The sequence below is a fragment of the Heteronotia binoei genome, chromosome 14, assembly GCF_032191835.1.
Source record: "Heteronotia binoei isolate CCM8104 ecotype False Entrance Well chromosome 14, APGP_CSIRO_Hbin_v1, whole genome shotgun sequence".
Taxonomy (NCBI): domain Eukaryota; kingdom Metazoa; phylum Chordata; class Lepidosauria; order Squamata; family Gekkonidae; genus Heteronotia; species Heteronotia binoei.
The window spans coordinates 12,850,411-12,867,511 of NC_083236.1; the positions used below are offsets into that span (position 1 = coordinate 12,850,411).

Here is a 17,101-nt window from a genome sequence, read left to right on the forward strand (position 1 = left end):
TTCAAAACCTGAATGTCTTTATAAATCTGTTCAAGTTTCTGAGGTCTAGGATAGGTCTTTGGCCTCCATCTGACTTTGGGACAACAAAATATCATGAGCAGAACCCTTTAGCCCTGTTGGGAAACAGGCACTGATTCGATGGCACCTTTGACTAAGAGTTCTTGGATCTCTTGCAGGTGTAGGCAATGGGGAAGTGGATACGAAAACAGGAACACATGGTTTGTTCTTGAACTCTATAGAATATCTCATCCTGACGATGGTGAGGACCCAGGTATCGGTGGTGATAAGCTCCCAAGTGGTGGCAAACGGGAGCAATCTGGTTCCTGTCAGTGGAGTGACAATTGGAGTGGAATTCTTGTGGCTCGCAGGAACTTTAAAAAGGTTTGTTCTGTTGTGCAAGCTTTTTGGAAGAAGATGATTTAGAGCAGGGCAGGTAGCCTTGCTTGTTAGGGAGTTGGCACCACTTCCAGGAGTCATGAGAGAAAGAAGGTGGAGCGACCCCCAAGATCTTGGCCTTTTACGACCGTCGCCAATTGATTTCTCATCAGTCAAGGCTCTCCATTGAATGGGAGATTCTCTTATTTTATTTTTGACATCAAGTTGTAAAGCAGTAGATCTCAACCCAGCATACAGCTGAAGAGCCACAGTGGAGGCCATAGTTCTTGAGAAGTAGGACGCAGTATGTTTAACAGTCAATATTTGTTGCTTTGAAGTGCAGGAAAGTTCCCGGACAAGGTTCAGAGCTTCACTTTGGGATTCTGCCAGAAGTTGCATAAAGAGTTGCGAGAGTTCTTTCAACATACAGTGATCGTATGCTGCAAAATAAGAGATGTAGATTTTCATCTCTGAAGCCAGGCAAGTCAAAATATAAATCTTTTTTAGCGAGTAAGTCAACTTTACATCCATCTCTGTCTGGAGGGTTAAAAAAGACAGGGTTGCCTTGTTTTGGAAGATGAATGCACTATGAATGGTCAAGATCAGGGATCTTGGGTGCACTGTCTTCATCGTTGTTAAGGACCTCTTCAGATTCAGGTATCTCAAACTCCACATCGGAAGGATTTGGAGTGTCAGTCATCATCTCTGACCTCAGAGGGTTTGGACAGTGCTGAAGGATCAGTTGGATCCAAGTATGGCTTTGAAGGTGGTGGAGCATCCTTCGGTGTCATTTGGATCACAGTAGCTGAGGGTGGAACTCATGGGTGTAGTTGAGCATGATCTCTCAGCAATGATCACAAGCGGTCTGGATGGGCACAGTCTCGAACTGGTGATCTGGTTCGGTTGGGTTCGTATCGATTGGTATGGTAAGTACAAAGTGGTCTGCAGTCAGTGAAATAGGAATACACTTTCCCAATAAAGAAAGGTTAAAACGCTTGGGGCTCTTTAGCTTGGAGAAACGTCAACTGCGGGGTGACATGATAGAGGTTTACAAGATTATGCATGGGATGGAGAAAGTAGAGAAAGAAGTACTTTTCTCCCTTTCTCACAATACAAGCACTCGTGAGCATTCAATGAAACTGCTGAGCAACCAGGTTAAAAGGGATAAAAGGAAGTACTTCTTCACCCAAAGGGTGATTAACATGTGGAATTCACTGCCACAGGAGGTGGTGGCGGCTACAAGCATAGACAGCTTCAAGAGGGGTTTGGATAAAAATATGGAGCAGAGGCCCATCAGTGGCTATTAGCCACAGTATATTATTGGAACTGTCTGAGGCAGTGATGCTCTGTATTCTTGGTGCTTGGGTGGGGAGGGGGCAAAGTGGAAGGGCTTCTAGACCCACTTGTGAACCTCTTGATGGCACTTGGGTTTTTTTGGCCACTGTGTGACACAGAGTGTTGGACTGGATGGGCCATTGGCCTGATCCAACATGGCTTCTCTTATGTTCTTATGTGACACAGTGTTGGACTGGATGGGCCACTGGCCTGATCCAACAGGGCTTCTCTTATGTGACACAGAATGTTGGACTGGATGGGCCATTGGCCTGATCCAACATGGCTTCTCTTATGTTCTTATGTGACACAGAGTGTTGGACTAGATGGGCCATTGGCCTGATCCAACATGGCTTCTCTTATGTTCTTATGTGACACAGAGTGGTGGACTGGATGGGCCATTGGCCTGATCCAACATGGCTTCTCTTATGTTCTTATGTAAATGACATTGACAGGATTAACAGTAAGGGTTGCCATAGGAAGCATCCTCATATTGGTGTGGAGAGTGGCAGTAGTAGTGATCTCTATGCAGGAAACAGCGGTAGCCTGGCTGAAACGGCCGACAATTGAGGAGAGCATTCCAGCTCTTCTGTGGAAGAGGCATAATTCTCAAAATGGGAGGCAACCAGAGACATATCCTCGGGTCCGAGTGAAGAGAAGCAGCTGGAGACCTGGGGACCTGCTTAAGCAGAGGCACTTCCTCCAGCTGGAGAAGTTGGAGGGATGGCTCTGTGGAAATCAACGGGATCAAGGTGTCCGGTTGTGCAGAAGTATCTCTAGGCTCTGAAAGTAGAATTGGAGGTTGAGGTGCATTCTCAGTTGGTTCCATTGGAGTCTGGCGAACTACCATAGCCGAGGTCGTTAAACCCATTACTGTGATGGGGTGCACCTTCTGTAGAACTGGGGTGGGTGCAATGGAACTAGTGTCTGTCATCTTCACTTTTTAATTTAATTTTTAGATTTGTATCTTGCCCTTTCCCGCAAGCTGTTTATGTGAGGGAGGCAGTGTCGATTATGTACCCAAGGGCTGTGCCATTGAAGGATCAAGGGTAGTTCCCAAAAGGTGGGTTTTTGGGTGCACAGCTCTATTTTTTCATGCCTGATGACTAAAGTTAGTGCAATGAGTGCAGGAGTCAACCTGGGGGAATTTTTGTGTGGCAAGACATGCAGCACTTAAAAAACGGACCTCCTTCCATATAGTTCCCTCAGACAAGTTTGAAAATGAGGGGAAGGGAAAGGAAAAGAAAAAAAGGAGGGGAAGGGACAGAGGGAAAAATAAGAAAAGGTGATAAAGGTTTTTCTTCTTTTTTTACAGAGAGGAACAAACGGAGAACAAAAAAAAAAGAGAAACAGAAATCTTATCTGGAAACAGTCCCGTAGAATCGTTGAAAAGCAAGGAGAAGCAGAAGGAAGAAAAAATTCCAACCGGCCAGGAAGCAGTAAGGAACAAACTGAGGGGGGAGGGGGTTTCCTCAGTTCACCTATGCAGTCAACGCCTGCTCCCCAGAGCTAAGGAAATGTCTGCTGAAAATATAAGCTCTAGAATTTTCCAGAGGAGAGGCACAGTGCAGGCACAGTACCCCAGTGTGTGGCCTGCACAGAGACCATGAAGGAGATCCAAAGGGCACTGCTAGCATTTAATGGCATCTACAATGTTAGAAGATGAGCAAGTGAATGAGCCTGAGATGGTGTAGTTCACGTTGTTGGGTCCAGTAATTGTGTTGTCTGGGTGTATGAGGGGGTGAAGTTGGCATCTGGGTTTACTGCAAGTCCTCGTCCCAGTGTCCATGTTCAAATTAGATGCTGCTTTATTGTGAGTGAAGAGTTGTTTGAGACCGGGGGGCTGGTCTGTGTGCAAGAAAAGGTTCTCCCACCACCTCAGTACTTGTGAAACAGAACTGTCATTCTTCAGTAGAGGTTGTAAGTCACGGATGATGCATTGAACTGTTTTGAGTTGAGAGTTGCAGGAGCGTAACAACAGAGTCTCAATTACTCTTAACAATTAAGAAGGATATTATTAGTCTCCTACTTTGACATATTTATTGCTCCACTGTTTTTCCCTATAATTAAATCCAAACATAATGTAATCTATAAACTTAGCTTGTTATTGCTATTTAGTCTCTGCATATGTAAAAACTTCTTCATTAAGCTGTATGCTAATTAGCTGTTCACCTATGTAGAGGCATCTCCCTATATTATATATATATATATATATATATGAACTGGTAATTTCCATTTCTATGTATCTGAGGAAGTGAGCCTACACACAAAAGCATGGGCATGGGCAATGTTTAATCTGTCAAAAAGGAGAAGCAGAAGTACTACACACTCATGTCCTACAAGACGGAAGCCATGCCCTCCTTGGAAAGCCCTCAAGCTTTTCCAGCCTTCTGTTCATTTATGAGATTTGTTTCTTCTCTCTTGCAAGTTTATGTTCAGAATGTTTTAAACGAAACTTTTATCACTTCCTGAGAATTGAGAAGTTAGTGGTATTAATACTTGGCAGATGTTTAACTCCTGCCCTTTTAATACATTATAGATTTCCCCGTGAATCGTAAGGCGACTCCTTGAGAGAGGACCGGCTGAACTGCATTCGTTTAAACTGGCACAAATGGGGTAAGATCTCAGCGCCTCAAGACCTAAGAGAAATGTGACATCAGACTGGGAGAAGAGAAGTGCGGCACAGGGTGTGTGTCTATGCAATAGGAGTTTCAAAATGAATTTCTGCCCTGACCTCAATAGCCCAGATCTCAGAAACTAACGAGGGTAAACCCTGGTTCATATTTGGAGCAGAACCGCCAAAGAATTCCAGCATCGTGATGCAGAGGCAGGCAATGGGAAACCACCTCTGAACATCTCTTGCTGTGACTTGATGGCAAAAAAGGTGTTATCTGGAATCCTCCTGTTAGTACAGGCCCAGCCTACCCTAGAAAAGGAAGGAATCGCTGCTGCCTCCCATTACGTGTAAGACATTGGCACACCATCAGAAATCAGAGTACTTCTCAAGCACTCATCAACAGAAAGCCTTCCACAGCAACAAGCGTTGGAGCAGACGCTTGGACTGACTGATGAATTGTAGAGTCCTGTCACAAATCTAGATTCTGTGCTTGCGTGGGGATGGCCACTGCTATTAAAGGTGCTGTAATTATGGTGATAAAACTGGATCCAACCCAGAAAGAAGCATCATCAAACTAGTATTCTACACCAGGTCTTCTGCCAGACCTGGTGTAGACTAAACTCATCACTTCTGCTTTTTTTAAATCTGAAAAATTGGTGACATTATTCAAAGCATATATTACAATATTCATAACCACACTTCTACCTGAATCATCCGGGGGGCTTAATCACTGGCCTTTAAATGCTCATCAGTGAATATTAACTTTATTCCAGCAACCTGCATAGTATTTTGTCTTTAGATTTAACAAAAAAGGGAATAAAGTCACATGCAGACCTGTCCTCTCAAAAGCTGACAATGAAGATTACAGGACCCATGTAGATACAAAATCACATAATTGTGGGGCAGGCTACTGGTTTAGTGCGGCTATTTCACCCACTGCAGGGGTTAGTGGGGCTATTTCACCCAGCTCCCCCCAACCACATGGCTTTTTGTCCATGTGGGTCCTGTGACCTCCAGCTTTATCTTTTTTTTAGAAGATATTGGATTTATATCCTGCCCTCCACTCTGAATTTCAGTCTCAGACCAGTTCACAATCTCCTTTATCTTCCTCCCCCACAACAGACACCCTGTGAGGTGGGTGGGGCTGAGAGTGCTCTCAAAGCAGCTGCCCTATTTCAGATGTCTCATGGGTTGCTCAGCAGAAGAGGGATAGGAAAAGTGTGTATAGGCTAGCACCTTCCACGGGTACTTCGTTGGATCCAAGCCTTGCTATTTAGAGCTACTGAGTCTTCACAAACTGGCCATTATTGCCAATAGGCAGTTCCTTTAGCTACATCTAGCGATAATGTTATTCCACTTGGAATTGGCACTTACACAAGAATTGGCACCAGTTCAATTTAAAGAGGTAAGCACACACACAAAAGTGGTACTTGACAACCAGAAGGGCCCAAAAATCGTGTTATGCTTGACTGATACTGTAGTCAAAGGCAATTAAGAGGTAACTAATGCATTTTCAATGCTGCTTAGCATACAAGAAGAACTCTGGGCCCCAAACTCCACAATGCCTCATCTCAAAGCCTCAGAGCAGCCATAAATTGTGTTTTTTAAAAAATAATTTTAAATATATTTTAGCCCCTCTTCAATCCAGGGAGCCCAGAATAGCCTACCTCATGATTCCACCGCTCCACACTTCTTGGGTTTATATCACATATTTGTACACATTGTGTCCAAATACCCCTAAAATATATTTGTGTGTGTGTGTGTGTGTGTAGGTGAAGTCTGGTTTGTGACCTATAACTTTAAGCACCCTTGGGTTAGATCCAGTTAGCTTTTTCACTAAATCTTGCTCAATTCCCCACTTTAATCCATCAAAAGTGGACGGGGGAGAAAAAAATGGCTCCAGGCAAGGGCCACACCCCCTGGGCCGGCCTCCACAAAGAAGGGATGGAGCCATAGCCAGCCAGCCAGCCCCATCTCCTGTACAGCTTGAGTGGGTGTCTTCCGCAGCCCTGCCAGATGAGGCGGGGCCATTTGCATGCTCTGCCCAGCTCTGCAGGGCTAGAAGCACTCAGACATGGCTGGACCACTACATTTCATACGGCTAAAAAAAGATCTTTCTAGCAACTTTTTAGCTACATTAAAAAAACTAGACAGATATTATACAAGAAGGTACCTCTTTCAGCTGTGCTGAAGAAACAAGATTATCTTTGTATGAGTCATCTGTGCAATTGCAAGACTTGTTCTCCTCTTCTTGTGGCTCCACAACACTGCAACTCATTTGAGAGCTTTCCACAGTGCTCACGTCTTGCAGTTCGTTCATGCTGCACTCTAAGCAAGAATTCTCATTTTCTGACAGCAACATTCCAGATGACTCTTCCTGGGAATCCAGAGATGTCTGGGCACTCTTTTCCATCCCACATTTTTTTAACCTAGGAAGGAACTTCCCAGACTCAAGCTCTGACTTGCCGTAATAATGCCCTTCTTTTTCTGCATCCTCTTCCAGTGGTTTGAGATCTGCTTGTGGATCGTCAAACACTTCAGCTTGAGGAGGGGCAGCAATATTCCCCTCATCTTTCTCTGATTCAAAGTCAGACTCACTTCCACCACATGGAGAAAGTTCAGATGCAGAAATTGGGCGGAAGTGAGTTCTTGGAGAAATCCTTATCGCTCTGTACTGCGTCCTTCCAGCACCACATATTCTAGGATGAAAAACTTCTCTATCAGAGTCAGAGCAAAGGATAGATTTGGGTTTAAAGCAAGGGCTGAAGGACGCAATTCCTTCCGGTTCAAATGTACATTCTACATGAAGGACTTGTGAAAATGGATTATTCAAGTCAAAGGAAGAGAATGAGTATTCAACACCAGACTCTTCACCTTGAAAATTACCACAAGCTTCTAACAAGTCTTCATGGAAGATGAATGAAAAGCCCCTATTTAATCCATGATCACCACACTTCAATGGCTCGCTCTGTTCAAACGATAGTAATGGTCTCCATAACTGTCTGTGGCCAGGGGCAATGCTGTTTCCTGGGGTCATAAAGACATCTGTACCAGCTATTGTAACTACATCAGATGCTGCACACTGCAATAAATTGCCTTTTGAGTGACTGGGCGGCACCACTGCCCACTCATCATCACTGCTGAATGTTTTCAGCTCCCCATAGACTCCGCCGAGAATAAATGAACTCTCTTTATCTGGGTTAACGTCCCAGGGTTTGGAGGGTGTAGTATAATCACCACAATCCACTTTTGATACACGGTTTGAAGCAAAAGCTCTTTTCTCCAAATTCTCTTTCTGACCTTCCCAAAGATGATATTCTGATCTCTGCACAGCTTTATTCAGATTCTGAAGAACTTCCTCCTTTGCTTCATTATTTAAGCAGCAGCAATAATTATTGACATCAGTTGAAAATAATTCCTCTTCTATGCCGTCTATTTCCACAATTGCTGCAGAATTTCTGTCTGTCATATTTGTCCAAATGTCTTTAATAACCCCTGAGCCATAGTCATCTTCGTGTGGACTGCTGTCACTACACGCTTGTGTAGTTTCATATTCTTTGCCTTCAAATTTTTGTTCTAACTGGATTCCGCAAATAGATTCTAGTTTAGATTTTTTCGTAAAAATTAACGTGGGCATTTCTCCTAAAGGCCTAGCCTGTTCCTGGCAGGTTTCCTCTTGCAAAAAATTTATAACTTCTTCATCTACGTAACTAGAAGACACTCTAGGAACTACATAATTAACATCATCCGAATTAAACTGAGGGGATTCTTCAAATGGAATATTTAAAGTCTCATTGTCTGAGCGTGTTTCTTCAGAGTATGACCATGGACTACAAGTTCTTGTCGACAGATTAGAACAGTGTTCGTTTTCATCAAAGGCACTATTTTTGGTCCATATTAACAATCTAGACTGTGTTTTCCCAAACATACCAACATTGCTACTAGAATCTGTATTTTCATTTCCCAAACTGAGTTTTTCAAAAGGAAATGGTAAGACAGAATTACTGCATTGCACTTCAAACACTGAAAAAGAATTTAAACCAGACCCTTCATTAGTATCTGAAAACAGCTCTTGATTGCCTGCAAGCATGTGTGAATTAAGCATTGTGCTGTCTAAGGGAGGGGAAAGCCTAACAGGAGAATCTCCTCCAAAGCTCTCCCCATCAGCATCGCCAGAGCTAGAAGATGAACAGCACTCCCAAAATTGAGCTAAATTACTAAGATCTTGCAAGAACCACGCTTCAGCACCAACAGAGGTGGCTGAGTCTGCCCATATTGCACTTTCCCCTTGCAACTCCATCCCATCAAACACTATGCAACATTCTGCCTCAAAATTAGCCCCCTCTTTACTCTTCTGCCGAATCATATTCAAAATCCGACTCTCTCCTTGCATCTTGCCTGAGGCACCAGAATCCAACATGGATTGGTCAATATCCACTTCATAGAAGTGTGTTAATTCTGACAGATGAACACCATCTGAGTGTGCGTCGTCCTCTGGTTGAGAACACACTGAGGTCCTAGTGAGGCCAATGTCCTCATTTAGAACTGCAGGCATTTCCACAAAATGGCCATCAATGAAAGTACCTGCTGCGAGGTATGTTTTATTAATATTATTGTTGCTAATGCAAAGACCTTGCACTGATTCAGCTAGTTCTTCTACAGCCTCAGATGTTATCTCACACGTATCTTGCCTGCTGCGGTATGTTGTCTCAAGCTTACTTTTCCTACTCTGGGGAAGAAAATATTCTGTGATTGGCTCAGTATACCACAAGGGCTCTTCTTTATATTCCTTTTCATTTCTGCTATCAAAATACAGCTCTCTTCCCTCGTAATTCCCAGCATCTTTCCTTCCAGTTTCTTTGAATGACCTTTTCCCTCTTTTACACAGTTGTTTGATAGATCCGTTACTGCTGCTGCTGCCGTGAAATTTCCTTTCAGCCTTCTCGCTGGCTTTTACCAAGTGCCTGCTTTGCCCATTTCGTCCTTTTTTGCTCCGAACTTCCCTTGTTTTATGCCTTACTTTAACACATTTGGTGGTGCCTTTTAATTCAGCTTGATTACTGCTAGAGTTGGAACCTCCCTCGCTAGAGCCAGAAGACCAAGATCGAGGACGTATCTTTCCCTCAGATTTATGACGGACTTGTTTTTTGTATAAAGCGGGTTTCTCTTCAATAGTGCTGCTTCCAAACTTGTTCTCTTTTTCATCTTTATCTTTTTTCTGTGAGGCTCTCTCACGCACATCTGCAGGTCCTTTGTTGCCGTTTCTCTCTTTAGAAATTTCGCTTTCACTAATGCAGTCCTTGGGAGACGACGATGTATCCGTGCTAGTTGGTGGGGCAGTAGAGGAGGAGGAGGAGCTGGAGTAAGAACAAATTTTGGATTTATTCCATACAGTCATAATTTCTTGCAGGCAAACTGGTTTCTTGGAAAGAGGTGGAAATGCTTCATAGTACCTGAAAAAAAGACAAAAAATTCCACACGTTTATATCAATACACAACCATTACAAAAAAATAAAAGTAACTCTTAACTATATATTATACTTTTCTGTTCTGCTGAGGAGTTCTGCATCCCATTCTAATAAAGACTCCATCCCATTCTAATAGTTACTGGATATTTAGCAATAAAGAGCCCCGTGGTGCAGTGTGGTAAAGCTGTAGTACTGCAGTTGGAGCCCTCTGCTCACGACCTGAGTTCGATCCCAGAAGAAGCTGGTTCAGGTACCTGGCTCCAGGTTGACTCAGCCTTCCATGCTTCCAAGGTCGGTAAAATGAGTACCCAGCTTGCTGGGGGGAAAGTGTAAAAGACTGGGGAAGGCAATGGCAAACCACCCCATTAAAAGTCTGCCGTGAAAACATTGTGAAAGCAACGTCACCCCAGAGTCGGAAACGACTGGTGCTTGCACAGGGGACTACCTTTACCTTTTTTATTTAGCAATAATTATGTTTTCTGCTATGAACACCTTTGTCTGCTGAAGCACCTATTATTCACTCTATTTTAAATCTCAAAGTATTCTATTTCCTCCTCCCCAAAAAAATGTTGCCTAATATAAACAGGAACCTATCCTTGTGAAAAGTATAAACAACAGTAACAAAGAGCATTTTAATTAAGCAGGATATAAATTCCATAAACAACAAATAAATAAATAACATTTTGGTTAAAATTACTGATATGAGAAAAACACTGCCACAGTGGCATGAGTGCACACAGTGTTTCAAACACTATAATTGAGATACTGTCAAACTTTACCCACTCAAGCTAGCAAACTAAACTAGCCTCAATGTTAGAAAACTAAGCTAACCATAGGAAAGGAAAGGTCCCCTGTGCAAGGACCAGTCATTTCCGACTCTGGGGTGACACTGCTTTCACAACGTTTCCACAGCAGACTTTTTACGGGGTGGTTTGTCATTGCCTTCCCCAGTCTTTTACACTTTCCCCTCATACTCATTTTACCGACCTCGGAAGGATGGAAGGCTGAGTCAACCTTGGGCCAGCTACCGGAATCCAGCTTCCACCGGAATCGAACTCAGGTCGTGAGCAGAGTTCAGACCTCAGTACTGCAGTACTGCTGCTTTACCGCTGTGCGTCACGGCGCTGCAAAATATATTTGAGGCGCCCAAATATTTACCAAATTTGAATACACTACCAGTATTGGTATTCAGGAATATTGATACTGTTTGGCTCCAGTAAAGCAAAATCTAAAAAAAGACTTTTCTTTCTTTCTTGTACACTTCTAATGCTGACCCGTAAGTCCCTGTAACTGTCTAGCTGTTGCTATCGGGGAGAGAGGCCTTTGGAGAGTAACCACAAGTTTGGGGTGTTAATACTGGTATGGTGACAGCGACATATTTTTATGTAAATATTTTATATTTGCTGTTTCTGTGTTTATATTGTTTTTATCTTAAAGGTTTTAATGTTAGAAGACCCTTCAAGTGAGTGGCAGCTAAAGATTCTCATTAATAAGTATCTTTGATGCAAGGGACATACTTCTTACACAAGAACAAATTAAAACAGGATTTTAAGAGAAATTCATGTGCGGAAGAAAATTACACTAATATTTTATATTCATTATATGTTTATTTAAACATTTACCTCCTGCCTTTCTTCTAGGTTCAAGGTGGCTTACAATAACAGATCACCACCACACAAATTCCTCTCCCCCTTAAGAGATGCCTGCTAGGGATAGTGCATGAACTGGGCTGGTTCGTGATCTGTGAACCAAAGGTTCAGAACTGTGCCTCCCATGGGAAGTGTCCCACGAGAGGTTGTCATGATCCTGGGCCTAGCGAGGCCTGCAGGCCCCAGGGAAGCCTGCTTAGGAGTTACTGAGGAAAGCCTGCATCTCCAAGATCCTCTCTGTTCCTCTGATTGGGTAGCGAGGGTTTTGGAGGGAAACAGGCCCAGAGAGGGGTGGGGCCTGGGAAGAGAATATAAAGGCCAAGCCCAGGAAGTGGGTGCTCTTTTCCTAGGAGGCAGAGCTGAGGAAGAGCTACTGCCAGGGAGAGACCCTCACCCTATGAGGTAGGGTGAGTAGGCCCAGGTCTGACTGAGACAGTTAGGGACAGTAAGTTTTGATGCGTTAGGGCATTTGGTTATTTTCCCTTTCACTGTTTATGCACCTTGTCTGCTATATTGCGCAGATCTTTTAAATAAACCTTTTTTCCCCCCTTGTTCACTCTGCTTGGTCCTCGCGCCCATTATTTGGCCTAAGCTAAGGGAGGCCTGGAAGGGCTTGGGAGGGTACTCTGGGCCTTCTCAAGGGAGACCCTTAACCCAGAGTGGTGGCACCAATTGGTAAGACCCCCCTGAGTCATGACAGAGGTTTGGGAAGTTTGGGGACTGTTTGTGCCCACTTAGCTTCCCCAGACACCAAGCAGCTGCAGGGTGCCTGAGGAAGCCAAGGGGAGGCAGTTTAAACTACCTTCCCTCCAAGCCCCAGCTGAGCCCATGGGAGAGGTCTCCCCGCAGGATCTTTCCCAGCTCTGCTGAGGTGCTCAGTTGAAAACGGGCAGTCTAGCAGATCCCCAGCTGAGTCTGCAGGAAGACCTCTCCCAGCAGGATCAGCTGATCTGTAGGTTCTGCTGTGCTGCCTAGTTGAAACAGCTCTTCCTGCAGGATCAGCTGTTTTGTGGGATTAGCTTGGCTGCCTGGTTGAAATTGGGCAGCCCAGATGAGCCTGTGGGGAGGGGTCTCCTCAATCTTTCTTTGCTTCCCTAGCCAGCCTGCCAGGCTGGCTAGGGAAGGGAAGAAAGATCGGGGAGAGATCTCTCTCTGCGGCTGCAGCACAACACCATTTTAAACTCCTTCTCTCTAGAGCTGAGCTGCGCAGCCGTGGCACCATCTCTCCATTGTATCCTATGGGCCCATAGCGTACAATGGAGAGCTCGTGGGCTGGAGGAGAGATGGCATTTAAATGCCTCCCCCTTCCTCCCCCAGCCATACCAAACCGTGAACCGGTTCCAGGAATACAGTAGTTTGGATGGTTTGTGCAATCAAACAAAACATGAAATCAACACAACCCACCATTTTACTGGTTCATGCCCATACCCAACGTCTGCCATTCAAACCACCTCAAAAGCCCTGGCTAACAGACAGGTCTTGCAGTGCCTCTTAAAGATCTCCAAGGGGAACCCCCTCACCTGTGAGCCCATTCTACAGAGCCAGTGCCATGATGGAAAAGGCCCAGGCTGTCATTGATGCCAAACAGGCCACCCTGGGTGAAGGAATAGTCCACATACAGCTGCCTGATTACCACAGTCAGTGCACAGGGACATATGGAAGGACAAAGTCTTTCAAATATGTGGGTTCCAGGACATGAAGGGCTTCAAAGGACATAACCGAATTGAACTTAGAAAAAGACTAGTAGTCAACATAGCTTTCAAAATGGGCAACATATGCTCCTGGAGGCTAGTTCCTGACTATAATCGGGTTGCCACATTCTGGATTAGTTGTAATTTCTGAGTTGTCTACAAGGGTAGCCATATGTAGAGCATATTGCAATAGTCCAGTGGTGAGATTACAGAAGCATGGTTCAGTGGCCAGATCAGCTGAGTCTAGGTAATGAGAAAGTTGGTGAATCAGATGCAGCTGAATAGAAGGCACTCCTGGCCACCATGCCACCTGCTTTTCAAATAGACTGAATGACTGTAGCAGTAGAAAAGAGCAAGAGCCCAATAGCACCTTGAAGACTAATGAAATTTGTGGCAGGGTAGGAGCATTCATGAGTCACTGCTCACTTTCAGATACAAAGAAGCTTAACCTGCTCTGAAAAAGCCAGTGTTGCTCCATCTAGGACAGGGATGGACAAACTTAATGTAACAGCCACATAGAATAAACACCTGAGAGCTGCAAGGAAGGGAAGGGAGGAAGGAAAATAATGGGGGAGGGAGGAAGAGGCAGAAAGAAAGCTTGTTCAACTTTAAATGCATTCTCCAAGCTGCCAGCTGGCTTGATTTGGAGAAGTGATTTAAAGAGAGAAATGCCTTCTCCAAGCTGGCTGACAGGGTGATGGGGGCTTCAGGAGCCACACAATATGTGTGAAAGAGCCACACGTGGCTCCTGAGCCACAGTTTGGCTACCCCTGATCTAGGACAAGTGGATTCAGTCTGTCTAGAATATCAGTCTTTCCAATCAGCATTATCTCTTGTCTGGATTCAGCTTCAGTTTGTTCTGCCTTGGCCACCTGACCACAGCCACAAAGCACCATTTCAGAACAAACACAGACGCTTCTGGAGGCTTGAATCATGGAATACAGAGCTGCATGTCATCAATGACACTCCACTCCAATGCTCTAGACAATCTCATTCAGTGGTCTTATATCTTAAAGTGCATGGGTGAGAAAAGCTGGTTTTTATACCTTCCCCCTTTTTCTCTACCCTAAAGAGTCTCAGTGGCTTACCATCTCCTTACCTTCCTCTCCCCACATCAGATACCTTGTGAGGAAGGTGGGGCTGAGAGAATTCTGAGAGAACCATGACTGGCCCAAGGTCACCCAACAAACTTCATGTGAAGGAGTGGGGAGACAAACCCAGTTCTCTAGATTAGAGGCTGCCATTCCTATCTATTCCTATCTATTACAACGCAGAACAGGGTCACACCCCACAAGATAAATTCCACTCAGTTGATTCTGTACCTCCAGTGGAAACACTATGTCCAGTCCATCATAAAGCAGTGAAACCACCAAAGGGTTATTAAGCCAGTGGATAAGAATGGAGTGGTCAAAGACTGCTGGGAGGTCCAACAGCATCAACAGGGAAAATTGTCCCCCGTCCCACTTCAAACAAAATTCATCCACCAATGCAACTAAAGCCATCCTGGTACCAAACCTAGGTCATTCAGGAAATGTCTTGGAGCCGCTCTGCCATCACACACTCTATCAACCTTACCTAGAAAAGGAAAATTGGAGACTGGCCTGTAATTGGCCACCTCATCCCTACCCATTAATGGTTTTTTGGGCAAAGGGCAAATCTGTATATCACATCTGTATTTCAAGATAGTGACAATATAATGCCTATTTACATCTATTCGAAGTAGCATTTGATTGTACATCAATGTGTGCCTAGGTATATGTAAACAGAAAGCAAATGAAATACTTTTATTGAAAAACAAGGGAGACATACATTTCCACTTGATCCTTTGCTGCAGGAGATAAATCAACTTCAGGAGGCAAAGAGCCCTCGAGTTTCTTGTGAATCTTCTCTTCTGTTTTAGAACAAGACAATCATCTGAAAATGTGGTCTCAGACTTTCATTCCTTGTACTTATATATTTCTTATTATACATATAAGCATTCATCATACTACAGAATTCTATCTACAATAATGCAATCCCATGATTAAGTGATTCCTAAAGAGATTCAAAGGTTTATGTAACCATTAAAACGTACTGGATTTACAAACAAAGCCTTGATATCATTATCCTTTATTAGTGTAGTATTCCTTCTGCTTGGAGATAAACAGACAGGCAATTAACAGATTTCAAAAACACTGAAATAATTTACTTGAACTTTTGAAAGCAGGAGTTGGTAGTTATACACCAAATCCAAGCCAACAAAAACTGTCCAAAATGATCACAAGGAAAGCAGACAGAAACGCTTGGGGCTCTTTAGCTTGGAGAAACGTCGACTGCGGGGTGACATGATAGAGGTTTACAAGATAATGCATGGTATGGAGAAAGTAGAGAAAGAAGTACTTTTCTCCCTTTCTCACAATACAAGAACTCGTGGGCATTCGATGAAATTGCTGAGCAGACAGGTTAAAACGGATAAAAGGAAGTACTTCTTCACCCAAAGGGTGATTAACATGTGGAATTCACTGCCACAGGAGGTGGTGACGGCCACAAGTATAGCCACCTTCAAGAGGGTGTTAGATAAAAATATGGAGCACAGGTCCATCACTGGCTATTAGCCACAGTGTGTGTGTATATATAAAATTTTTGCCACTGTGTGACATAGAGTGTTGGACTGGATGGGCCGTTGGCCTGATCCAACATGGCTTCTCTTATGTTCTTTCTCCCACAATAGCAGAAAACCTATGAAACTGACTGGTACTAGATTGAAGTCAGACAAAAGGACGCACTGATTTACACAAGAGGTTGCTACTAAAGGCCTAGTTCAGAGAGAGATCACTGAGTATTTTTTATCAAGCAAAATCCCATCAGCAACTGAAGCAATGTAGTACAGACAGAGGTTAATTACCTTGTCTGCTATCTGTTAAAAAGGGTTTTAAGTTACTGCAGAAGAATCTACATAATTCTGCAAGGCACTGACCTGAGGTCTACAGAAGTCTAATCTCTGAAACCATTTCATCCAAAAGGAGTTCTCACCTTGTTTACTCTGGAGATCCTTCAGTCTGCAGCAGAGCTCTTCCACTAAAGTCTCAATCCCAGAGCTCTGTAAAATAATAATAATGAAAAATGGAACTTAGCACAATAGCATAATAAATTACTTATCTTTTCAAGTGTTCAAAGAAATTCACATACATTATTCATTCCGTACCATACAGTATATCAATATTATCCTCCCTTTATAGATTTTGGGGGTGGGGGGCAGAAGAAGAATGCTGTGAATTATAGCTTGCTATTGATCGAGGTGTTACTTGTAGCACAGGCTTCCCACAGCTCAAGGTGACCACCTTAGTCATTATGCTACATCAGGTTGCATTCCATTCATAATGACAAATATTTATATCCCACTTTTCCATGTGACTCAAGGCAGCTTACAAATCACACTGAAAAGCATAACAGGGGTGTGCAAAATAAATCTTTTTTTCCCAGCTCCACTGTTGCCTATGAGGACCATTATAGTTAATGGTCTCATAAACTATAATGGAGAATTGAACCTGAAGTACCTGGGGCTCGAAGGGAGGGTGTTTTGAGGTAGACGCACCAAATTTGCAGCATAGCTGCTGTTCTCTCATCTTTTAAAAAAAAAAACCCAAAACCTCCACGTTTCAAAAAGATTGGACCAATTTTATGGCCCCCAGAAGAGGTGCTCGTATCTTCAATTGTTTCCAGTGGAGGGGGAAATGCCTTCTAGTGCAGTGGTCCCCATCCTTTTTGGCACCAGGGACTGGTTTTGTGGAAGACAATTTTTCCACGGACCAGGAAGGGGGGGGGGGAGGAGGGCGATGGTTTCAGGATGATACAACTGTGCATTTTATTTGTTAGTTTGAAATGGTGGTTAAGTGTGTGGACTCTTATCTGGGAGAACCGGGTTGGATTCCCCACTCCTCCACTTGCAGCTGCTGGAATGGCCTTTGGTCAGCCATTGCTCTTGCAGAA

At 43.8% G+C, this 17,101-nt stretch overlaps 1 protein-coding gene across 5 annotated transcripts in view; it reads right to left on the reverse strand.

The window, feature by feature from the left end:
• KIAA0232 (KIAA0232 ortholog) overlaps positions 1-17,101 on the reverse strand; it is an 82,551-nt gene that overhangs the window by 7,705 nt on the left and 57,745 nt on the right. For all 5 annotated transcript variants that reach the window (XM_060254324.1, XM_060254322.1, XM_060254321.1 and 2 more), the window contains 3 exons: positions 16,145-16,211; positions 14,942-15,023; positions 6,498-9,777 (listed from right to left, as the gene is read on the reverse strand). In XM_060254324.1, the coding sequence (XP_060110307.1) occupies positions 6,498-9,777; positions 14,942-15,023; positions 16,145-16,211 (3,429 nt within the window). The remainder of the gene's footprint in view (positions 1-6,497; positions 9,778-14,941; positions 15,024-16,144; positions 16,212-17,101) is intronic.